Source organism: Orcinus orca, chromosome 6 (genome assembly GCF_937001465.1).
Source record: "Orcinus orca chromosome 6, mOrcOrc1.1, whole genome shotgun sequence".
In the NCBI taxonomy this organism is placed as follows: Eukaryota; Metazoa; Chordata; class Mammalia; order Artiodactyla; family Delphinidae; genus Orcinus; species Orcinus orca.
Genome location: NC_064564.1, coordinates 112,380,767 through 112,406,859, shown reverse-complemented (window position 1 = coordinate 112,406,859; position 26,093 = coordinate 112,380,767). Strand labels below are relative to the sequence as shown.

The 26,093-nt window shown below is 44.5% G+C and overlaps 1 protein-coding gene across 5 annotated transcripts in view; it reads right to left on the bottom strand.

Annotated features, from left to right (window-relative positions):
• The window catches only part of GARNL3 (GTPase activating Rap/RanGAP domain like 3), a 154,210-nt gene that overhangs the window by 115,027 nt on the left and 13,090 nt on the right, over positions 1-26,093 (bottom strand). For 4 of the 5 annotated variants that reach the window (XR_007477733.1, XM_049710718.1, XM_033427170.2 and 1 more), the window contains exon 2: positions 13,879-14,049. Coding sequence is in view for 4 of the 5 variants with exons in the window: in XM_049710718.1 (XP_049566675.1) it covers positions 13,879-14,049 (171 nt within the window). In the remaining variant the exon portion in view is untranslated. The remainder of the gene's footprint in view (positions 1-13,878; positions 14,050-26,093) is intronic. The other variant, XM_012532807.3, reaches the window with a different exon arrangement.

Genomic DNA, 26,093 nt, shown 5'->3' with positions numbered 1-26,093 from the left:
AGCTTATTGCACGTGAGGGAGCAGTTGTCTCTCCTTCCGAAGATAAGAGACACAAAAAAGCAGAGCTGCGATTACACATTAACTTCTAATGACGAAATGGAAGAATCCTGTCCTCTTTTGAAGAGATTTCAGACACTGGGAAGTAGGAAGTAAGCAAGAGGATTTCTAGAGTGTAAGGGTCCCAGGAAACCCGAGCCCTGGATTCTGGCTCCAGACGGCATCTTGTTCCCCAACTGTGCTTATGGGGTCACAGTACCAGGTGCTCCTGTACCAGGATCTTAAGTTTACCATCCCTTAGCAAGTTCCACCAACCATAAGGTGGTCAGACATGCCTGGCTTTGAATGTCAGCTCCATGGCACTCTAGCTCTGTGGCCCCAGGCAAGTTACTTATCCTCTCTGAGCTTGTTTCCTCATCTGTAACATGGGCTTAAAATAACATCTGTCTCTGTGGGAGGATTAAAAGATATCATAGGTGCTTAGCACAACACCTGACACATAAATAAATGCTGGTTATTCTAACTGTCAGGGACCTTACCGACCTCAGTCATGACCATGTCCCATGTGTCTCAGAATGCCTGGCTCATAGCAGGCTGCTCCATGAATATTTGTCGAATTAACGAGTCATGAATGAATGATAACCTCTGCTGGGCTTTGCTCTACTTGAACGCAGGTGGGTTCCTGCCCCCTTTTCTCCTTTCCCTCCTCCACCCCCTATCTACCGTTAGATATTCTGACATATCTTTGGGTATATTTGATGTTACCTCCCACCATTAGTCAGTCATCTTTCTCATTCTAATCCTCATTTCTCTAACATTCTAGAATGCATTCCTCCTACAGTATTTATGTATCTACTAAGTTTCTGGACAAAGACAGGTGTCCCTGGAACTTACCAGGTTCTCTGCTATTACTAAAGTCTTGTGGTAATTCATTGCAAGGCTCCTTTCAATAATGATCTGTACCAGTGCCCTTGGAATTCTATCTCTAAATGAAAAACAGCAACCATACCAAACTTTGGCGAAGACATGGAGCAACTGGACCACTTATAGACTGTGGGTGGGGGCTTCCCCGGTGGTGCAGTGGTTAAGAATCCGCCTGCCAATGCAGGGGACACAGGTTCGAGCCCTGGTCCGGGAAGATCCCACATGCCGCGGAGCAACTAAGCCCATGCGCCACAACTACCGAGCCTGTGCTCTAGAGTCCGCGAGCCACAACTACTGAGCCCACGCGCCATAACTACTGAAGCCCGCGCACCCAGAGCCCGTGCTCTGCAACAAGAGAAGCCACTGCAATGAGAAGCCTGCGCACCACAACGAAGAGCAGCCCGCGCTCGCCACAACTAGAGAAAGCCTGCGCGCAGCAACGAAGACCCAATACAGCCAAAAATAAAAATAAATAAAATAAATAAATTTATTTAAAAAAAAATATATATATATATATATAGACTGTGGGTGGGAATGTGCAAGGTAAGCCAAGCCTCTTTGGAAACCAGTTGGCAGTTTCTTATAAAATTAAATATGCAGTTACCATATGACCCAGCACTTGCACTCTTGGGCATTTATCCCAGAAAAATGAAAAAATATATTCACAAATACCTATACACAAATGTTCATATCAGCTTTATTCATAATAGCCCCAAGCTAGAAAAAGCCTAGAAGTCTTTGGAAGGGTGAATGGATAAACGAACTGTGGTGCATGCCCACCACGGAATATCCCTCAGCCAGGAAAAGGAACACACTACTGACAGATACAACAACTTGGATGAATGTCCAGGGAATCGTGTGGAGTGGAAAAGGCCAACCATAAAAGATTACTCACTGTGTGATTCTATTATACAACATTCCTGAAATGACAAAATTATAGAGCGAGGTAGGTGTGGTCATAAAAGGGCAGCATAAGGGACTCTGTGGTGATGGAGCCATGTCTGTGTCTTATCTGTGGTGGTGGAGAAATGAACCTACACATATGATAAGACTGCATGTGACACTGGGGAAATCTAAGGCCAATGGATTGTATCACTGACCATTTCCTGGCTGTGACTGATACTTTACTATAGTTATGCCAGATGTTACCATTGGGGGAAACTGGGTAAAGGGTACCTGGGATCTCTCTGTGTCACTTCTTCTAACTGCATATGAATCTATTATGCTCTCAAAATAAAAAGGTTAATTTAAAAAAGACCTGTATCTGAGTTGAAATTCATTCACTCATTCCATAAACAGTTCCTGAGCACCTGTGAGGTCCCAGGTGCTGGGCCAGGTGCTAAACCTGAGACGTGTGCTCTCTGCTGTCATAGCACTTATGGCGCGGTGGGAAAATATACAGGACATCGGACTTCACAGGAACAAAAACTTTGTGCAAGCACATCACACCTGTGTATAGCAAATTTGGTAAACTGTACAGCAGCCTCTTTTGTCTCCTTCTTGAGTAGCCGATGCCATCTTGGGATATGAGAGGCCTGTCACTCTGCTCAGTTCAAGACCCACCATCCAGAAACCTGGGAGCTGCTACCTAGAAAATGATTCCTACAAAGTGTAATGTCCGCACATCTGCTCCCTCCCTCCCTAATCTTTAGTGACCTTGGCTTCTCCTTTCCTATAATGTCAAGACTGAAGGGATTTCTAGCTCAGAGTACATTTGGTTTGGGAAACACTGCTCCACAGGATACCTGCACATGCATGACCACGAAGTGTTAAACAGAAACGTATTTAAGGAAAAAAAATCAGCAGACAACATATGTTGCTGCGTACCTCCCTGGATCGCCTGTCGATTTAACTTCTTTGGAGAAATCTCTCCAAAGTGTGCCTTCCCAAGTTCTCAAAGCTTCTCTCCGGAGATTCCCAGACTGCCCCCAACTGTACCCAGACCCTGAAGGGAGGCATGCTGTCCAGAGTGGGCACTTCCGAACAGTCCTGTCGGCAGGGAGAATCCTAGAGAACACCAAGGTCATTCCGACCCTCGCTACTCAGAGTGGTCCTTTTCCCTGAGCTGATTAGAAATGCAGACCCTCAGGCCCCACCCCAGACCTAATGAGACAGAATCAGCATTTTAACAAGATCCCCTGAGGATTCAAATGCACACTGAACTTTGAGAAGCACTGACTCTGGTTCTCAAAACCTACCTATATGTAAGAATCACCTGGATTTCTTCTCTAATTTGTCTTATTTCTTCAAGATGCAGAAAAATAAAGAATATAATGAACATTATAGATACAGTTGAAACCCCTGTGTACCTCTCCTTGATCTCATTTTCATCTCTCTCTCCCTTGAAACAATCACTAAATAATTTGGTTCACACTCCCTGCTTATTTTTTATATTTGTACTACGTAGTCATAAACCATATGCAGTACTGTTTAGCATGATCTTAAATTTTACACAAATGTATACCATACCGTGACTATCTCCCTGCAACTAGCTTCTCTGAACAATTGGCGTTTGAGAGTTGTACACATTGATACCTGTATCACTGACAGTGCTGTGTAGTCCCCTGCTATATCACTATCCCACTGCTTCTCCATTCCCCCATGGTTGGACATTTCCTCAGTGATCATCTCCCATATTTAGCCAGCTTAGTCCTTCATCTCACGGGTCCTCACTATTTGATACCCAGATCCCTACAATAGCCTGGTCAGTCTTCCTGCCACCTCAGCATAGGATCTTAGGGTAGAAGAGACTTCCGGAGATGTCCAGAGACTTCCAAGTCCAGAGACTTAAGGGTCATTTGGTGTCCAGTCTGGTATCTGTGATAGTGTATTCTTTACCAGATACTTGAAATATAGCCAGCAAGTCTCTACTTACAAACTATTAGTGATAAAGAAACAGTACGCTGCAGAGCACTCCATTCTTCCTGTCAAACAGTTTTTTTCTACATTGAACTGAAATCCATCACACTTTAATTTCCACCAGCTGGTCCTACATCTTCACCCTTTCACTTCTTCTGAATTTCCTTACCATCACTTCCACACCCCCGGCCAGCTGTCCTGTCTGGCCCGCTCGCCCTGTCTCAGCACTCCAGCCACAGTGCCCTTCTTCATTTCCTTCAACTTGCTGAGCATCTTCTCGTCTTAGGACCTGGAATGAGCTCTCCAAACTCCTTCTTCTTCCTGACCCCACCTCCACCCCCAGATTAGAAATTACAAAGAGGGTATTGGATTAACATCTGCCTCCCCTACTAAAATATAAGCTTCACAGTGGCAGGTTCTCTGTTGGTTTTGTTCAATGCAAAATCCTTAGCTTGTAACATAATACCTGGTACAGAGTTAGCTATTAGTGGGGTTTTATTTAATAATGAGTGAATGAATGAATGAATGAAAGCAAGCCAGCCAACTCTTTGGGGCCACATAAAACAAGATCACCTCTATAGGAAAGCCCTTCAAATGTCTGAGGAGAGCCACCATGTCCCCTAGGGTTTTTCTTCTTTACCAGGGGCCAGGAGTGACATAGGAGGGTGAGGCCAGCCATACTAGATAGGTACCTAAAGAAGGGGCAGGGCAAACACAGGGACCACTTCATAACTTTCTCTAGGATCAGGCCTGGAGAGACACCCCCAGGTGCTCACAAGTCCACTGTCAGCTGCTGCTGGAAGTGAACTGCATTACACAGCATATCCATGAAATTTGTTTTTGAGTCAGACATGAAAATACTATAAATGTTGCATCAGGTTAATCTCAAAAAATTCACTTCAGAGGTTAATACAATGCCAGTAATATGAGCAAACAAAGAAAATGCCGTGGGGGCCATCACAATGAAACACATTGTGACATCATTCACCAGCCATTAGCTCATGATGAGGCTGGCATTCCCTATGTCTAGAGATTGGCACCTTTCAATAAATAGGCAATACAATTAAGTGCAATGGATCAACACTGTAACATTAAAAAGTGAAACATCTGCAAGTGTCAAACTCATCCAACTGTGAACTTAAGATTCTTGCATTTTATTGCCTGTAAATTATAGTACAATAAAAATTTACTTTAGAATGTCATACAGAAAAAAAAAAAAAACTCTGATCCTAAACTTAAATAAACTAACATCTATATGTATAGAGAAATTACATGTACATAAGTGTTGCCTGATATTTACTCAACTCTGTCTAACCCACCACTAATTCACGGCCTGATTTTAGGCAAGAAACAGCCTTTCGTGGGCTCTCAGTTCTACAACTGTAAAATGGGGCTTGATTAATGAATTAATTCAACAAATACTGATAACCATGGGACAATCCTCATAGGGCTGTTGCATTTAATGAGAAAATACATATGAAGCACTTAGCAGGTGAAGAGTCTGAGCACAGTTACTATTTGAAGAAACAGAGGTTATGCATCATTAGGAAGGTGTGTGCACGTGAAGAACAACACAAAGAAGAAAAAGTCTCTTTGTGGAAATCTAGAGATAAGCTAGATTCTCCTGTAATCTAAAATGCTCTCACTTTAGGAAGTAGCTGTTAGGGAGGAAAAACTTTCCCTTTACCCTCTTATGTTCTGTAACTGGTACCTGTGAATTAAGCTGACAAAAGACAGATTAACAGGAGAAAAGGCATACAAATTTTATTTTTAACTTTACATGCACAAGGCCTGCACAGAAAAGAAAACCCAAAGTAGCAGTTAGACTCAGAGGTTTCTATACTATTTTAACAAAGGGCAATAAATTGTGGAGAAGTCACAAGACAAAAGAAAAGGGATTTGGGGCTTCTAGGAGTGGTAAATCATGGGAAGGCAGATATATGGGGGAAAGCAATGGTAGATAGGGTTATTTAGTAAGGTTTGTTTATGTAGACTCATCTTGGTGTCTTCTCTGTCTCTGGTGATAAGGACTGCTCTCCTTCTCTTGGTAGAGAGAGGGGAGGGGGCACTTTTACAAAGAGAAATTTATGCCCTGCTTTTAGGCAGATCAGGGGAGGGCAGAGAGTTCTTCCTGTGTCTGCTTTTCCTCAATTGCCTTCAGCTCAAAATAATCCTTATGCCAAAGTGGCATATTTTGGGGTGGTACATTTTGATCCCCTTTATAGCCAATACCAGTATGTGAAAAATTCTTAGTCTTAAGCATAAGAGTATATAAATGCTGTGGAACTGACTGAATTTTGTCTTGAGGTAACCTAGGAGAGGGGGGAAGGCCCTGGCTGCTTTTTAAATGGCCTCTGTATTGTATTCTAATTTTCTGGACCAATTTAGATCCACTTCATCCTTCTCTGTGTTGTTTTTTTCTCCAGGTACATTCAGACCACGTAGTGGAAGAAAAGCAGCTTACTCTGTGCTTTTAAGGTCAAACAATATTTGTGAAAGATTTTCTAAAATGTTTATTTCACCAAGGTAGTCTGACCCTGAGACAGTCTATAAAAATGAGGCTTTGAGACCAAGGATGAGGGAGAGTGTTGACGGACGTGGAGAACATTCTTCAAAGAAAGCAAAAGACTAGATCAGCCAAACTCACAGAAGTACAGGAGGCAAAAGCATTTTAACTGAGAGCACTTCTTACTATAGAAGATGACAGGAAAGCAACCAGCCTGCGTTCAAAGCCAAATGCGATTTATAAAAATGAGTGTTGGCTTAGGTGAATTTAGGGCAGGGCAGCCTAAACTATTTCTTTTTGCCTCCTAAAAGTAATGATTAAAAAGAGTCATACTCTTGGGGCTTCCCTGGTGGCGCAGTGGTTGAGAGTCCGCTTGCCGATGCAGGGGACGCGGGTTTGTACCCCGCTCCGGGAAGATCCCACATGCCACGGAGCGGCTAGGCCCGTGAGCAATGGCCGCTGAGCCTGCACGTCCGGAGCCTGTGCTCCGCAACGGGAGAGACCACAACAGTGAGCGGTCCGCGTACCGCAAAAAAAAAAAAAAAAAAGAGTCGTACTCTGTAGTCACTATTTATAGTGTGTCCTTATGGTGTTCTGCACTGTACTTTGAGATGAGGTGAGCACCAAAAATGGGTTACTGGCCCTTGAGGACTATAAAATTTGTAACAATAGACAACGCGAATAGTCAAAGGAATAGAGTTCTTAGTAACGGCATAACCTCCTTGAGGAAGAATGATTGCTGTTAGTGATTATTCCTCCAGGGGATGTGGAGCTCAATGGTGCAGCTTCTGTTCCCAGAAAAGGACCAGGATGTCCTGGCAGAGTGATGCCATACCCCTCCCTGACTTAGACCACACAGAGCAGCAACTCAGTGTTGAACCCTACGCCACCCTTGAGCAGTGAAGATCCACATTCCTCTCCCTTCCATTCAGGCCACTCACCTCCCTGGGGACCTCACTGCTCCGGCACCTTCAAATACTACCTCTATGCTAACAACTCCCCAGACCAAATCTCCAACTCAATCTTTCTCTCCAACTGCAAGTTCAGACTTACAGCTGTCGGACATGGTTCTGCGGACACCCCCGGGGGCCTCTAAAACATAACATGCCCTGAGTCACCCTCACTCCCACTCCTCACTCACATCTCAGTCAGCAGAGCTGCCATCTTCTTCCCAGTCACTTGAGGTGCAAGTTCAGAGTCATCGCCCCGGTCTTCTCTCACATCCAACATCTTAATCAGTCTCCAGGCCCCGGTACAGGCCCCACACAGTGTTGATTTTGATTGTTGTATGTTTGTATCTGTATTTCACTCTTTGAAGAGGTAAAACTCACTTGCTTCAAAACTCACAAGCGTCCAAAAGGCCATACAGGGGTAAGTCTGTCCTCTCCTCCCTCCTCGGCCCCTCATTTCCTCTCCTCACCAGCAACCTCTATTGTTTATTGTGTGTCTGCCAGAGATGCTGTATGCATTTACAAAGAAAGAGAAATACATGTTCCCTTTTGCCTTTGGTAAATGGTAGCATACTATACACAACTCCACTCCTTGTTTTTGTTGTTTTTCTATTTAATGTATCTTGGAGATCTTTCCAAATCAGTACCAGAAGATCCTCCATATTCTTTCTTATGGCTACATACTATTCCACTGAGTAGATGTACTATATTTTATTTAGCCAGTTTCAACCTTTCGCTACTACTAATAAACTGCAGTGCATAACCTTGTATACGCCATCGTGCATGTGAGGATATTTCTAGAATTCCACCATGCCTTTTAGTCCCTCGCCACTTCTCCCCTGTCCATTTTCACGTTCTCTGCTTTAGCTCAGACCTGCATCGTTGCACGAGCCTCCCTAACAGGCATCTCTGCTCTATTATCTTTAACTTACCCAACAAGTATTTAGTGAGCACTTTCTATGTGCCACATACTCTGCTATGACACGGAAGAACAAGAGTATAAAAACAAACAGAACAAAACAAACCCCCTCCTAACCAGACCCACACAGATCCTAGCCTGTCTCACAATTATCTGAGCTTTTTAATAAATCAAGCTGCTCTCTTCTCTGTGTTTGGAATCGGTTGAGAATTAGAGACAGGAGTCAGGCAAATGGAAATCAAGACATCAGTTTCCTCACTGTCAGAGTTTCATTGGCAAATGTGGCTGAGCCCGACAGCCACATAGACTTCCTACTACTTCCCCCACGTTTAGACCTGGAGCAGCCCACTTGCGGGAGAGCCTGGTCTGCAGAGAGGCAGCTACTCGCCTGAATGGTTGCCGAGGAATCACTGTCTCATGACTGTCGAGCTCCAACAGGGGATACCGAGGCAGGTGGGCCTCCACACCTGTCTCTAGAAGACGCAGGTGTGTTTTTCCATGTGGAAACAGGAGAGGAGCTAACGCACAAGCTCGGTGGGCAACCAGATCGCAAAGGTAAGAGAGGAAAAGAGGAAGGGGCAAGTCAGCTGTCCAGCCTCTTTCCTCCATGGAACTGGAGGAGAAGTTTCTTCCTGGAAACAATAGAATTTCCCCAACAGTAAACCCAAAGGCTTTCTCTCCAGCTTTGTGTTTTAAAATCAAGTAGTCCTTTACTCAGGAGCAAACTAGGTCTTTTGAGGCTTTTGGAAGCTACTTTAAAATGTCTAAATACGAAATTGCCTGATATTTGTATCACGCCTTGATGATAAACTCTTTCAAATACGTGGCAACTTTCTCCAAAAGATCAAAAAGCAAACCACTGCTAATTCAGCCGAGTGAGGGAAATTAAGTCTGAATTATACTTTTTAAGAAATCCAACTTATTGGTAGTATATTGTAATTAATCACAGGAAGGACTGATGGGAAAAAAGAATGGGCAGGTAATTCAGATGGAATTAAAAACTTTTCAAACTTTCTTCCTTCTGCTCCTGGCTGACATCCGTTTAAGGCAGAACACCCCTCAAATAACCATCTTTCCAATAGCTTTCCTTTGTCTTTTCCTAATGTACTGAACTAATGAGGAAACTTTGCCTCTTGTAGGGTCGGACATGGCCCTGAAAGGAGGTTATGAATGAGGAGACGTGAGGATGCAGAGAGACTCGCCATCTGCCTTCTGCCCTCCCTTCCCAAGTGAAACAGCATTTTCAGAGGAGCCCCGTGGCTTCCGAATCATCAAATTCAATGGAAGATTTTAGTTTCGATCTTCAAACTTTCTGTTATATTTGACACCTTCAGCCAGATCCCTGGGTCCCACCACTAAGGGTTCTAATTAAATAGGTTCCATGATCTATATTTTTGAACAAACTTCCTAAGTTATTTTTGTGACCGGTCAGAGAGCACTGCCTTCTTGAAACTCCTCCACTGGCTTCTCTGACCCCTTTCAATTCTGTTCTCCTACCTCCTGACCACCCCTGCTCTGTTTGCCAGGGCAAGCATAATTACCCCTCTGCCCCTGGTAACAGACACTCCCCCACAGAACCAGGAATGGACATGTGACCCAGGCTGGGCAACTATAGTCCTTCCCCAGGGTTCTTCTAACTGATGGGGAAGATTTTTCCTCTCAACTTGCAAGTCTGTGAGAACATACCCCATGCTGCCTGAGATCACACCCACAGCTGCATGGTGAAAACTCATGGATGGTAGGAGACAGTGAGGTCAACAGGCAGAGAGAAGCAGGGCTAAGGGGGTGGAGGTTGAGGGCGTAAGAGAAGAATGGACTGACTGTTAGCAGTAGAGTCCCTGGATCCAGTCACTCCCTGAAGCGAGCGAGATCTGTCCCTTCCTGTAGTTTGGTTACATTAACCTATACATTCTCCTTTTTCGCCTAAACTATTTTGAGTTGGGTTGCTGTTACTTACAACCGAAGACCCTTCCCTAGTCCATCTCTTAATTGGCTTCCTGGCCTCCTCACTGTACATATCAGTGAAATTAACTCTTAAAACGCAGAGCTCAAACCATCACTTGTCTGTCTCAAAAGCCACTCAGACTCCCAATGTCCTGGCATTAAGTACAACTCCTTTCACGATATGTCCCCCAATTTGACCTTCCAAACTTCCTCCTACTTCACCATGCAAGTGGCAAACCAGGATCCGGCCATCCAGAATACCGTCCTCCCCACCTCTGCCAATTAAAATCTACTCAAGAAAAAGAAAAGAAGGAAGGAACGTTCTTCCTCCTTTTTCAAGATCCACTTCACATTACTCTCTCTAAGAAAACTTTTCTAAGAACTTCCTTCCTCCAAAGATGTAACTGTACCCCTCTTCAGCCCCCACGGCAGTATCTAATGATCTCTGTCCTATTCCTCACCCCACCACCCATGCATTTACCAGGTCCACTCTAACCTTCCTCTTAAATATTTCTTAACTCAATCCCATTGCTCCTGCCACTCATCAGAACACTTAATATCTCCTATCTGGCCACTCTGATAGGTCTCCCTGCCACCAGCCTTATCCTCCTGCAATCTAGCTGCCCACTGACACCAGTTATCTTTCCAGTATGCAAATCTGATCATGCTGTGCTCTGGCTGAGAGAGTTAAGACCAAACTTCCTAGCAGGCAGGTTAAGCCCTCCCACTCCCCAGTGACTTGGCTTCTGCCTGCCATCCCAGGCTCACCACGCCCCAAGAAGCTCCAGCTGGACCTGACTGTTTGTGGTTCCCCTCAAATCCAGAATGCTTTAACGCTGCTGGCCTTTGCACAGACAGTCTCCTCTGTCTGGGGAGGCCTCCTTCACCTCTGCCTGGTAAAGTTCCCACACTTCAAGGAGTCTCTCCACTGAGAAATCTCCTTGGATTGCCCTAGGTAACAGCACTTGCATAAGCCTCGCTTAATCTGGAAGGAGATGCTTCGTTTGCATACCAGTGCTTAGCACAGGGCCCAGCACAGCACACAGGTGCTGAGTAGGTTCTTTCATAGATACCAAAAACCTTTTCTGGTGAGAATAGGCCTTGTATGACCAAGGGACCTCGCACAAGGTCCAACTTTGTGCTTGGTCAACTTTATTGGTGTCCAGTCCGGTCCTGCTGTAATCTTCACCCGACAATACCAAGTCACCCTGTGGACACTGACATCCCATAAACACTTTGCTCCTGATGGCACCGCTGAGCACACTGAGATTAGGAGATGCGCACTGGCGCTAGACTGATGTAGGTTCAAATCCCTGCTCTGTCACTTACAAGCTGTGTGACCTGAACAAGTCTTTTAACTCTTCTGGACCTCAGCCTCGTCATCTGTAAGATGGAGCCTGCAGTAGTTATCTGTTTTTTTGTGAGGACTAAAAGAGAAAACGCATTTGGGATGTTTGCACAAGTGCCTGGTACACAGGTAATCAATTAAGTTTGCTGAATGAATGAGTTAATGAATGAGCAGTCCGCAGAATGGCAGCGGTTCTTAAAAGATGCATCTTTCTAGCCTGTTTTCCAGAAAACCCAACATCTGGTTCCCGGTGGAATCAGTTTCAAGTCCGGCCCCTGAGTCTGGAGTGAAGCCCTTGGCCGGACGCCGCCCGCCCTGTTCTCACGGCAGCTTCGCTAGCCCTGCGGCCGCCAATCACCAGGGCCTGGTCCCACTCCTAACCAGATTCACCAATAGGACCCGGAAGGCGCCACCTCGGGCTGCTTCCGCTGCGTCTCATAGGCTTCCCGGCAGTCCTGCCCGCCCCTTTGACTACGTCATCCGCGCGGCGCACTGTGGGGTTTGTAGTCTACAAAGAAGCAGCGCTGAGAGTCCCGCCTGGAGCTTCAGAGGAAGGAAGAGTGGCCCTTCCCCCCACCCGTCCACCTACCTCCGCTCCCCACCCCCCCACCCCACCCTCCACCCCCGCTCCACCTTTGGTAGATAAAGCCCAGGCTTCCCTGCCCTCCTTTCTAAAGAGCTGGAGTTGCCCACACGCGGGTTACCAGCGGCCCCCAAGAAACAGGAGCATTTTGCCCAGATAATTCAGCATTCACTGAAATTTTAGATTTCAGTTTCAGATCAAGGAGACATTCAATTCCCATATTCTCATAAGTGGACCTACCGCGCCACGGTGGGGGGTATGGTGGCAGCTCTGAAAAGGCAGCGGTGACTCCAGACTTCTCTAGCTTCCCAGAAGAACCCACTGCAGAACCAGCAGTCGTGAATTTATCCAGACCCTCTGAACCTTGTCTATGTCAAATTGTGTTATCGTTTAAAATCAGGCAAGCTATCAATGGCTCCTCATTGCTCGAGATATAAAAATTCATACCCCTTAGCTAGGCGTATAAGGTACTTCATAACTATTTTGTATTTATTTTTGTGTGGTTACATTTTTAAAAACAGCATTTCTCATTTGCTGCACAAGAGAATCTCCTGGGGAGCGTTATAAAATATTGGTATTTGTGTTCCACCCTAGACCTGGGACTCTTGGGCGGATGGTGCAGGCTTTCATATGTGTTAAAGTTCCCGGGATGATTCTCCTGTGCAGCCAGGGTTGAGAATCACTGCTTTAATGCCTGTCAACACTGCTGGGACCCACTTTCATGGATCCGAGCCTTTGCTCTGCACTTTCCTCTGTTTAAAGTGGCTTTCTTCCCCTTTCCGGCCTGGCGCGACGGTCATCCTGCCTGGCTAAGAGCAACTGCTCCCTGTTTTCCTCCCAGCCCTCCCGCAGATCCCCTCCTCCTATAGCACATTATACATGCTTCTTTTCTAACAGCTGGAGTTATTTGGTTACTTGTCTGCCTCTCTGGAAAGGCTGTCCCTGAAGAGTCCTCTTTCATCCACTCCAGAGCCACTGAATCAGAATCTCTGGGGTTGGCCTTAGGTACAGTAAGCATCAATAATATTTGTTGCCTTGAACTGATGAAGCATCTCATTTGCTTTTAAGGCAATTAGACCATTGCACCTAGTTGTCTTTGATTTCCCTGGAAAGCTAAGCACCACTGTGTTGTAGTATCTTATTCATTCATTACTTATTCATTCATCCAACAAATATTGTACACTATAACAAAGCCCTGGGGATTCAGGAGTAAACAGGAAAACATAGTTACCACCCTATGGGACCTGGAATCTATTAATATATTAGTTATAGCATAGTTATTATCATTTCTTCTGAATAATAATTGGAATTTTTTCCCCTTCTAGATACTATTTGATATTCACGGGTGAGGAGATGTCATATTCTCTTATATCCCCAGTATGTTGCTGGCACATTGAGGGCATTCTGTAAATGTTTACTGAATCAAGGTACCACATTTCATAGCACTTGTCACAATTTGTATTTATTTGTATGATTCGTATTTATTTGTATGATTTGTATGATTATTTCGTACTTGTCACAATTCGTATTTATTTGTATGATTATTTGATTAACGGCTATCTGTTCCATGAGCTGTAAATCCCCTGAGGGCAGGAACTGAATCCCTTTTGCCTGCCATGCCTGAGACAAGGCCTGGCCAGAGCAGGTGCTCAATGAACATTGCTAAGTAAATAAATAAATACACATCAGGCACCATTAAGAACAGAAATGAAATCTCCCAACCAAATATCCATTCCTCTCTCTCATTATTCTTCCCCCCAAAGATAATTTTCTTCCTGAGCATTAAGGGATTTCAAGTTAGAGTGAGCGTGAGCCCCAACTGAGAGGATGCTTCTCTTACTTACTTACAGGTTGACCTGGGCCTCTACTTCAGGGTCTTTTGTTGGCCACGTCTGCAGGGGCTGGATGCCAAAGGAGAGAGACGACTTGGCTTTCCATAGAAGGGTCTGTGCCATCTGACTCCCACTGGACCCTTTCGTCAGCGGATCCATCAGTGGGCCTGGAGGCTGCAGTGCTGTACTGAAACAGAAAGAGTTGGGAAAGGCACTTAGAACAGAGAAGAACAAGGGCCCATCGCTGGCCCATTCTGGCCACTCCTCCACAGGGGCCAGCCCATCAGTAATGAGGAGGGGTAAAGCCAAGGCCCTCCCAAGACCCAGGTGCCCCACTAAGACAGCACCACGCCCTTCCTGCACACTGTGGCCTCGTGGCCCTGGAACCGTCCAAATCCTATCACATCCCTCAGCAATGAGTGGAGTCCTCCACACTCTCAAGTCAGCGGGGTCGAAGGTAAAAGGAGAAAAGTGAGCATGTGAACCATCACAAACTTGTTTAGAAAAAGGCAACATTCACTGAGGAAGGGAAAGTTCTGTCTGGAGTACCTTCAGAGGATGGACCTCATGGCCATTGGCGTTTGGTCCAGGAGTGCCTGGTTTATCTCCCAATTTCCATTTAAAATAGCCAAGAAAAGCCATAAAAAGAGCCTACACTGGCAACAACACTGTAGACAAAAGGACTAAACCCACATTCAAGAGTAATAGCATAGAGGAAGTAAGCAGTAAATGCTTGCTGAATTAACAAATGGGAATAAATTGGGAAATGCACTGCTGAAACACGTCTGCTTCTTTCTCTGATGACACAGCGAGGAAGGAGGTAAGGTGATTCTGGGATGAAGAAGGGTGGCTTTGTTAGGGAAATGTAGGCATCCCTGCTTTTTCTGATTGGAATTACTTTCTGAGCCAATCAGGAGCGTTCTTCCCCCACCTCTACCTCAGGTGACACACAAATTAGCAAAGAAAATCCAAATACTTGGAAGTGGGAAAATAAAAATAAAAAGCAATCTTAGATAACACTTATGTCAAAAGGGACTCTTTATAGTGTCTTCTTAATAAAACGCTGTGACAAGGCAAAAGACAAAAGACCTCGTGGTCTTATTAGTGAGGAAGAGGCATCTGCACAGGGAGCCACCATCCTGCTGCAGGGTTTGGATGCCAAGAGAAGTGACTCCATACAGCCTGGGTATTTGGAGCCAGATGGGCACTGCCCACTCCCAAGCTGCTACACTAGTACCAATTATAGGCTGCAGGCATGTCGCAAAAGAAAAAAAGGCCACTCTTGCCAGGTCCCCCTGGTATTCCTCCTTTATAAGTGATGACCCATCCTCCCCCATCACCTTACCTGGGCCTGAGAAGCCACAGGCTGCATATCTGACCCAGACTGCTGGATAATCTTACTCTAAGCTGGCTTCAGGCCACTTATCTTGGCAGAAACTCTATAGACATGAAAGGCTCAAGCCTTCCACGTACGACAAATGGCAAGAAGGGAAGGTTCTGCTATGATGTCAGTTGTTCTTTACTCACTGGAACCTCAAGTCTTCTGCAACCCAGTGTCACTAGAGTTTATGGCTGCCTTAGCAATAAACAAACAAATAAATAACAAAGCAGGGCTTCTGGATGAGAGACATATTTTTTTCTTTGAACCCTCTAGATTTTTTTTAAATTACAAAAATAACACTTGTATGCAAAACATTTATTAAGAAAATGTTCCTTTCTTAATCATGCAAGTTAAAAAAAAAGAAAAGGAAAGAAACTGCTCCTAAAAGAAACCAATAAGCAGGACAGGGAGGTGAGGTTTCATTTTCAGGCAAAGTCCTGTGAAGGTTCAGCTTCAACTTGAGTGGAGCTGGGCTGTCCCACGCGGCAGCCATGAGCCACCTGTGACCACTGAGCAAGGAAATGGGTCAGGCAAAGCAAGACGTGCGTGTGTAAAACACACACTGGACTTGGAAGACTTAGTACAAATAACAAAGGATGCAGAACGTCTCAATAATTTTTCTGTTGATTACATGTTGAAGATAAAGTGTATCAGAATTGATTTTAACGTGGCTACTAGAACATGTAAAATCATATACATAGCTTGCTTTACAATCTGCTCGGGGTTGGTTACACCGCAGAGCTGTCCCACCTGCGAAGAGGAACCGAGAGCCCCGGGTCGGGGTGAGGGCTGCAAAGTCCCCGGGTACTTGGCACTCTCTGCACAGGTGGGCAAAGCGGCTTCAGTGAGCAAGGGCAGCCCACCTAGGAAGAGTCGCCACCCAGGTGTGGGTATTGGAGAAAAAGTGCACTGAAGAGGGGAGGGGAGAAGATTCCAGAAATGGTGAGGGGACCCGATGGCAGGCACGACATCCCCACCTCCACTCCCTTTCCTCTCCCAGTTAACGGTTTGGTATTATTCCCATCACTCCTCTCTCTACGTATTTGCAACCTTTATGTGACACACATACGGAGAATATATAACGCTCTGTGACCTGCAATTCTCCCTAAAGCACAGTCTTAGACATCTTTGTAAATCAGTAAATAAGGTACATCTTAATATGGAACATTACAGAATGGGATAACCTCATATGCTGCTTACATTTTTTTAATCTTTAAATAATAAGATTATTTCATTGTTTTAGTGTTATTGTCTAGCCCTTTCATCTTTAAAATTTGTTTAGAAACACTTAAATGCTAGTTCCTTTAAACCTTTCCCACCATTTAATTTTGTCTTTTTGCCATATCTTTACCCTTAGAGTTTCTGAGTTCTTTTTTTATACTTTCATCTAATTCTTTAGCTTCATTTTCTAACTGTTCAGATGCTGTCTCATCACTGTTAATTTTAATCATTTTCCTCATTTCTGTTAAATTTTCTAGACTTAACTTTCTAATTTAAAAAATGTATGTTCCTCTTAATCTTCTGACATATTTTATCTTTCTTGTCTCACTATTTAAAATATTCAGCAGAGGAAGAACTTCTTGGAAAATGGCAGAGGAAGTGCTCATTTGCATAACTCCTTGGAACCCATGGAAATAAGAAAAAATAGCCCAATACATAGAAGAAAACTCACTGAAACAAGAGAATGACCAAACTCCATGCTATAATTCTGAAGATCTGCTGTATACAATTAATCGTGGACAGACTGAAAGCGAACATCAAGGTCTACCTAGCTTATATAACGTGAGGAAAATGGGCAAGAATGTCCTAAAGGCCGACAGTGCCCGATCTGGAGGGCTGAGGCCTGGAAGCATGGGCAGCACTGGGGCAGAAGCTGTTTGTTCTTTGTGTGTCACTGCCCCAGCTTTTTAACAAGGGGTGGCCTAATCTGAGGAAAAGCTGAAGGAGAGAAGGAAAAGTATATCTTAAGAGCCATCTGAACCTCTTGAAAGATTATTAACCAATTACATTTGAACCCACTAAAAGAAGGTCCACGAATCATGGGAAATCGCACTGACCCAGACCCTCTTTGGAGCAGGCTGTCTGCCCTGAAGTGGGGGGGGGGGGAGGGCTGAAAATTTAAGGAGAGTCCTGCCACGGGGTCACATACACCACAGGCACAGGGGACTCTGCAGACAGGAAGGCAGGCATGGGGGGAGCGTAAAACCAGATGGCACGTTCCCACTGTCTCTGTTCCACTTCCCAAGAAGCATCAAAGCCAGACCTCCAGCACCAGCTCTGAAAGAGAAGATTCACCATCGCTCAGAGAGGCAGGGAAAGGAGTCAGGGTGAATCTACCATATTATCAGTGGGTAAACACAGACCCAGACAGAGCTGCTTCTATCCCGGATGAACATGCAGGGAAAAATTAGCACAGGACCTATGAAAAGAGGTTTGCAAAAGGCAGATGACGAGTAGAGACGAGAAGATTTTTAACAGGGATCAGATGAAACATATAACAGCTTTGTTTTCTCAAGAAAATGAGAGAGAGTAAGAACTCAAAAGAAAAGATCAAATAATACATAGACAGACTTCTCAAGGTTCTAGGATAAAAATCCCAGAGTGTGACCGGAAAAGGGTTGATTCACGTCGTGGAGGTGCTTTCTGGGAGGGGAGTGGGCCTGAAGGGGAGGAAATGAGGGCCTCTGGGAGTGAATCTCCCTAGCCTGGGGGCAGCCCTCAGAAGCACACAGCTTACAATTTTCTCCTCTGTGACTCCCAAGCCCTCAGCGCAACTTGAGTGTTCATATTGTGAGTCTAAACAGATGGGAGTAAAGAGAAATGTGGCCTCCTTCACAGTTAGTCCTCTGCTGATGGCCACGAGGACGCAGTCACTGAGAAGAACCGTCCAGAAGCCCGAGATGGGGACCAGCAGCTGTGGGGGTCATAGCCAGGCCTGCTGAGGCCCAGCGATGCAGCGAGAAACAGACCACGGGGAAACACAACTGTGGCACAAGTGCTGTCTCTCTCATACACTGGTAGGTAGAGCCCTGAAGGCAGCAAATGTCATAGAAGGTAACAAGGTCTCAGTTCTGGCTCCTTCAACATGGCTGATATCTCCCCTGGTGAGAGCTGCATGGATCACTGAGCTGCAACCATGATTCCATAAGGAGCACGGGAAACTTCTGGGAGCCACACCCACTCCCTTGCGTTATTGATCTTGTATCCTCATTCGGATTGTTGGCTGAAAACAACCTTAAACGAAGCACAAGTCATCATTCTTGCTTATCTGCAACCAAAATCAGCAGCTGGGGCCTGAGCTGGCTCAGTAGCCAAGGGAGCAGTAACCCCTACAGAGCTGGGGTCAGCGGGAATACAAATCCCTTCTGTCCCCAGATCGAAACTGCCCCTCCCGCAGGCCGTCACTCCCCACCTTGCAACATTCTTCCTCCGTGGCACTCACGGCCACTGGAGCCTTCCCAGTTATGTGTTTGTTTACTGGTACACTGTCTGCCTCCCACCCTCCCTCCACTGGAATGTTAGGTCCATGAGAGCAGGGGCCCCATCTGCCTTGTTCACGGTCTACGTCCAGTGCCTAGCACAGAGAAGGGCTCAGTAAATATGTTTGTTTGTTTGTTTGTTTAAATAAATAAATTTATTTATTTTTGGCTGCGTTGGGTCTTTGTTGCTGCATGTGGGCTTTCTCTAGTTGTGGCGAGTGGGGTCTACTCTTCGTTGCGGTGCGCGGGTTTCTCATTGCGGTGGCTTCTCTTGTTGCAGTGCACGGGCTCTAGGCGTGCAGGCTTCAGTAGTTGTGGCATGCAGGCTCAGTACTTGTGGCTCGCGGGCTCTAGAGCGCAGGCGCAGTAGTTGTGGTGCACGGGCTTAGTTGCTCCACGGCACGTGGGATCTTCCCGGACCAGGGCTCGAACCCGTGTCCCCTGCATTGGCAGGCGGATTCTTAACCACTGCGCCACCAGGGAAGTCCAGTAAATATATTTTGAATGAATAATTGACTACGGGAATGCCGCAAAAATATGAGGAAAGTGTTCATATGGAATAGAGAGACTTTGTCGGGCTGTTCTGGCCCTGTTTGAATGAGGTCGCTGGTGGCCCCAGTCAGACCGCTATGGGACCTACTCTATTTCTTTATCAACCTCTGGCAGGCAGCTGCTCTGTGAGGACTGTAACAAGTGGAGCAAAGGCAATCCATCTGCTGAGCATCAGCCCAGGCCTGATATATGGCACCGACGCTAGGAAAGACTTCATGGCTGGCAGCTCTTCTAAAGACACTTGTCTCTCTGGTCATAAAATGCGAGACAGGCATTTATGTCCTAACTTTCATTTGTGTTAAAACTATGCAATCACCGACACTTAACTGTTGGAAAATCCACTTCACGCTGCCATCTGAGTCTTGATTTCCCATTTTTACCTCCTCGCCCACTAAAACGGCTCCGAGATAGGCGTGCCAGGTATGTAGCCGCACACCAGTGTGTGCTACCAACTTTGGATCAGTGTGTCTTATTTACGTTTGCTGTGATTGAAGAAAGATGCTGTCTGTGGCAGATACTTTGGAACAACTTGCAGAAGTTGGAAGGCTAAGACATAATGTCCTAACCTGCTTGGCAGTTTAGAGTTCTGGACATGATTTAGAGCCCACATGCTAAATCAGATGCACTCATGACAGACTGGTGGGGAACGGAGCCAGGCAGATGAAGAGAGAGGACAAAGGGCATCCGCTTGCTTTTACAGATCATGACAGAGCTGTTGTGGTCCTGGAGTCAGCAGCTTCTTGATTCTCTGGCTTTCTGAGGGAGCAGGGACAGCTTTGTTCAATGCTGCACGTGGGCTTCCTCTAGTTGTGGCGAGCGGGGGCTACTCTTCAATGCGGTGCATGGGCTTCTCATTGCGGTGGCTTCTCTTGTTGCGGAGCACGGGCTCTAGAGCACAGGCTCAGTAGCTGTGGCGCATGGGCTTCATTGCTCCGTGGCATGTGAGATCTTCCTGGACCAGGGCTCGAACCTGTGTCCCCTGCATTGGCAGGCGGATTCTCAACCACAGCACCACCAGGGAAGCCCTGCAGCTGCTTCTTGATAGATCAGCTTCTTGTTATGCAGTGGCAGCCTCCCTGATCAGTGCAGAGCACAGTGGTTCTGAGGGCAGGAGTTGTGACTGGGAGCTCAGACTAGAATCTGCTCTCCAGCCCTGCCAACAATTCTGTAAGCACTTAATTTCCATATCACTATTATATCTCATTCTGTTTCTACCAGGTAAAGTGGATTCTGTCGTCTGCAACAGATTACTGACCAATAGGCCTTATATAGTGATGTCTGTCCAATTGGGTTTTGAGCTTAACAGTTCATGTGACCCCGTGCAGAGTGCAGAGTATGCACAATCTTTTTCTGGTGGGAGCACTGGTATAACCTCCAGCGGGCAAGAAAAAGAGACTATGTACTTTGATGGGAAGACATTTTGCCTTGTGAGTTTAAAAGACAGCTTGCTCAAAGCACTAGGCATTTCTGTTCCAATCAGTAAAGAGGTGCTGAAGGGCAACCAAAAGAACACACACTGGGGCTTCCCTGGTGGCGCAGTGGTTGAGAGTCCGCCTGCCGATGCAGGGGACACGGGTTTGTGCCCCGGTCTGGGAAGATCCCACATGCCGCGGAGCGGCTGGGCCCGTGAGCCATGGCCGCTAAGCCTGCGCGTCCGGAGCCTGTGCTCCGCAACGGGAGAGGCCACAACAGTGAGAGGCCCGCGTACCGCAAAAAAAAAAAAAAAGAACACACACTAATTGCGGACACTTCTAAGGTCACTGCTACGCTGGAGCAGTGACTGTGAGATCACTACCTCCGACCTGCTTTTGTGTTGTCTTGAGCCTTTCCAGGTGTGTCACCTAAAACTGTTGTATCCAAAAGTGCACTGAAAACACAGAACAGTTGAGAAATACTAGTCTAAACTATAGATGGTTTAACCTCCAGTAATAAAAAATTTTACTGCATCTTGGAGTAGCCATGTTAGCTTGGGGCACACTGACTGCTGGAATGTACTTTTCGCGTATTGAGTCCAGTCTGTTTTATTATCCCTCGTACCCACTGTGATTTTAGGTCTAGCCCTGGGCCATGCACAGAGTGGGCCTGATTCCATTTTCATACAACACCCTTTCAAATGTGGGAGGGCAGCTTTTATATCCTCTGTGAATTTTCTCTTTTTCAAGTAAAACACCCCCTCTCCCTACTGAAATCCTTTTTTTCTTTACTGGACCATTCCCATCAGACATAAATATCTTTATAAAACAAAAGCAGAACACTCCAAACCAGAACCAAATAAAACAGTTTTTCAACTCACATCCCTTCCACTCCTGCGAAAAGCTGACTAGTTTCACTGTTTCCAGTTCCTGTCCTTCCATTATCTCTCAAAGCCAGTCCAGTGCGACTTTCATCCTTACTGTTCCAAAGGACAGCTATTGTCAAAGGCCACCTATGACCCACATGATGCTAAACCAATGGTCAATTCTTAGCTTTCCACTGGGTGACCCAGCAGCAATATCTGACACAAAAAAATCATTCCCTCTTTCTGTTTTTTTTAAAAATGTTTATTTACACTAATTTCTCCCCCCCCCCCGCAATTAAATTACATCATGTATCCATGACACAATGGTTTCACATATAAGTTTCAAAGTCTTTTACTTGGGATTTATATGAACAGTTAACCTAAGTCCATCAAATCATAGTCATCCTTCCCACTAATAGTTTATTTATTGATTCCCTTTTCCTAAAGTCTCCTGATATCCCATACATTTTTTCCCACAGTTTTTTTTACCTTTCCCTATTTCACTATGATTCATAGTCACATTAAAGAACAAAACAAAAACCTGGATGCATTCTTTCAAACATTTCCTACCTGAGGGTCCACATCTACACTGTCCAATAAGGCAGCCACAAACCACACGTGGCTCTTGAGCACTTAAATGTGGCTGCTCTTGGGCTTCCCTGGTGGCGCAGTAGTTCAGAGTCCACCTGCCAATGCAGGGGACATGAGTTCGTGCCCCGGTCCGGGAAGATCCCACAGAGCGGCTAGGCCCGTGAGCCATGGCCGCTGAGCCTGCGCGTCCAGAGCCTGTGCTCTGCAACGGGAGAGGCCACAACAGTGAGAGGCCAACGTACCACAAAAAAAAAAAAAATGTGGCTGCTCTGAAATACAAAGTATCATGAGAGATTACTACAAGCAACTCTATGCCAATAAAATGGACAACCTGGAAGAAATGGACAAATTCTTAGAAAAGCACAACCTTCCAAGACTGAACCAGGAAGAAATAGAAAATATGAAGAGACCAATCACAGGCACTGAAATTGAAACTGTGATTAAAAATCTTCCAACAAACAAAAGTCCAGGGCCAGGTGGCTTCACAGGTGAATTCTATCAAACATTTAGAGAAGAGCTAACACCCATCCTTCTCAAACTCTTCCAAAATATAGCAGAGGGAGGAACACTCCCAAACTCATTCTACGAGGCCACCATCACCCTGATACCAAAACCAGACAAAGGTGTTACAGAAAAAGAAAACTACAGGCTAATATCTCTGATGAACATAGATGCAAAAATCCTAAACAAAATACTAGCAAACAGAATCCAACAGCACATTAAAAGGATCATACACCATGATTAAGTGGAGTTTATCCCAGGAATGCAAGGATTCTTTAATATATGCAAATCAATCAATGTGATACACCACATTAACAAATTAAGGAATAAAAACTATATGATCATCTCAATAGATGCAGAAAAAGCTTTTGACAAAATTCAACACCCATTTATGATAAAAACTCTCCAGAAAGTAGGCATAGAGGGAACTTACCTCAACATAATAAAGGTCATATATGACAAACACACAGCCAACATCGTTCTCAATGGTGAAAAACTGAAACCATTTCCTCTAAGATCAGGAACAAGGTAAGGTTGCCCACACTCACCACTCTTATTCAATACAGTTTTGGAAGATTTAGCCATAGCAATCAGAGAAAAAAAAGAAATAAAAGCAATGCAAATCAGAAAAGACGAAGTAAAACAGTCACTGTTTGCAGATGACATGATACTATACATAGAGAATCCTAAAGATGCTACCAGAAAACTACTAGAGCTAATCAATGAATTTGGTAGAGTAGCAGGATACAAAATTAATGCACAGAAATCTCCTGCATTCCTATACACTAATGATGAAATATCTGAAAGAGAAATTAAGGAAACACTCCCATTTACCACTGCAACAAAAAGAATAAAATACCTAGGAATAAACCTACCTAAGGAGACAAAAGACCTGTATGCAGAAAACTATAAGACACTGATGAAAGAAATTAAAGATGATAAAAACAGGTGGAGAGATATACATTGTTCTCTTAGGAGAACCACATTGAGAGATAAACATTGTTCTCTTAGGAGAACAACATTGATTCTTAGGAAGAATCAACATTGTGAAAATGACTATACTACCCAAAGCAATCTACAGATTCAATGCAATCCCTATCAAACTACCAATGGCATTTTTCTCAGAATTAGAACAAAAAATGACACAATTTGTATGGAAACACAAAAGACCCAGAATAGCTAAAACAATCTTGAGAAAGAAAAACAGAGCTGGAGGAATCAGGCTCCCGGACTGCAGACTATACTACAAAGCTACAGTAATCCAGACAGTATGGTACTGGCACAAAAACAGAAATATATATCAGTGGAACAGGATAGAAAGCCCAGAGATAAACCCACGCACATATGGTCACCTTATCCTTGATAAAGGCGGTTAGAATATACAATGGAGAAAAGACAGCCTCTTCAATAAGTGGTGCTGGGAAAAACTAGACAGCTACATGTAAAAGAATGAAATTAGAACACTCCCTAACGCTATACACAAAAATAAACTCAAAATGGATTAAAGACCTAAATGTAAGGCCAGACACTATAAAACTCTTAGAGGAAAACATAGGCAGAACACTCTATGACATAAATCACAGCAAGATCCTTTTTGAGCCACCTCCTAGAGAAATGGAAATAAAAACAAAAATAAACAAATGGGACCTAATGAAACTTAAAAGCTTTTGCACAGCAAAGGAAACCATAAACAAGATGAAAAGACAACCCTCAGAACGGGAGAAAATATTTGCAAATGAAGCAACTGACAAAGGATTAATCTCCAAATATACAGGCAGCTCTTGCAGCTCAATATCAAAAAAACAAACAACTGAATCCAGAAATGGGCTGAAGACCTAAATAGACATTTCTCCAAAGAAGATATACAGATTGCCAACAAACACATGAAAGGATGCTCAACATCACTAGTCATTAGAGAAATGCAAATCAAAACTACAATGAGGTATCACCTCACACCAGTCAGAATGGCCATCATCAAAAAATCTACAAACAATAAATGCTGGAGAGGGTGTGGAGAAAAGGGAACCCTCTTGCACTGTTGGTGGGAATGTAAATTGATACAGCCACTATGGAGAACAGTATGGAGGTTCCTTAAATAACTAAAAATAGGACTACCATACGACACAGCAATCCCACTACTGGGCATATACCCTGAGAAAACCATAATTTAAAAAGAGTCATGTACCACAATGTTCACTGCAGCACTCTTTACAATAGCCAGGACACGGAAGCAACCTAAGTGTCCATCGACAGATGAATGGATAAAGAAGATGTGGCACATATATACAATGGAATATTACTCAGCCATAAAAAGAAACGAAATTGAGTTATTTGTAGTGAGGTGGATGGGCCTAGAGTCTGTCATACAGAGTGAAGTAAGTCAGAAAGAGAAAAACAAATACCGTATGCTAACACATATATATGGAATCTACAAAAAAAAAATGGTTCTAATGAACCTAGGGGCAGGACAGGAATAAAGACACAGACGTAGGGAATGGACTTGAGGACATGGAGAGGGGGAAGGTTAAGCTGGGACGAAGTGCGAAAGTAGCATTGACATATATACACTATCAAAAGTAAAATAGATAGCTAGTGGGAAGCAGCTGCATGACACAGGGAGATCAGCTCGGTGCTTTGCGACCACCTAGAGGGGTGGGATAGGGAGGGTGGGAGGGAGACGCAAGAGAGGGGATATGAGGATATATGTATATGTACAGCTGATTCACTTTGTTATAGAGCAGAAAGTAACAGAACATTGTAACGCAATTATACTCCAATAAAAATGTTTAAAAAAAAATGTGGCTGCCCTGAACCGAGATGCTGAAGTGTAAAATACATACCAGATTTCAAAGACAGTACTGGAAAGAAAAGGAAATTATCTTAATTGTTTTTAACATTGATTACATGTTAAAATGATAATATTTTGGATATATTGAGTTAAACAAAATAAACCATTGAAATTCATTTCATTTTTTATTCACTTTTTAAAATATGGCCCCTAGAAAATCTTAAATTCCATATGTAATTCTACACACTTGCTATCACCAGAAGAAGCCACTTACTTCGTTTCACTAAACATCCATGAACATCCTAGATATCTTTCCAAGTCAGAATACAGATTGGTATCAGTCTTTTTAACAGATGATTAGCAGCGTATTGACACATTCCTGATGGACTTTTTTTTACACTTTTACAAGCAATCCTACAGTGAACAGCCTTCTATATACAGCTTCTTGGGCAGCCACACCTCATTGCTAACTCATATTTGCCTCCTGTCCTCTAAAATCGTAGCTCTAGAGACAACCACATGTGTGGTTCAGACTTTCCAACACCTCTACACTTGCGTGCTGCTTTAAAATTTTTTTCCCCAGGAAAACCAGCAGTGAGTCTCACTGTACAGGCCAAATCTCCTGATTTTCCTACAGCATGGTTTGTCAGACTTCCTCTCT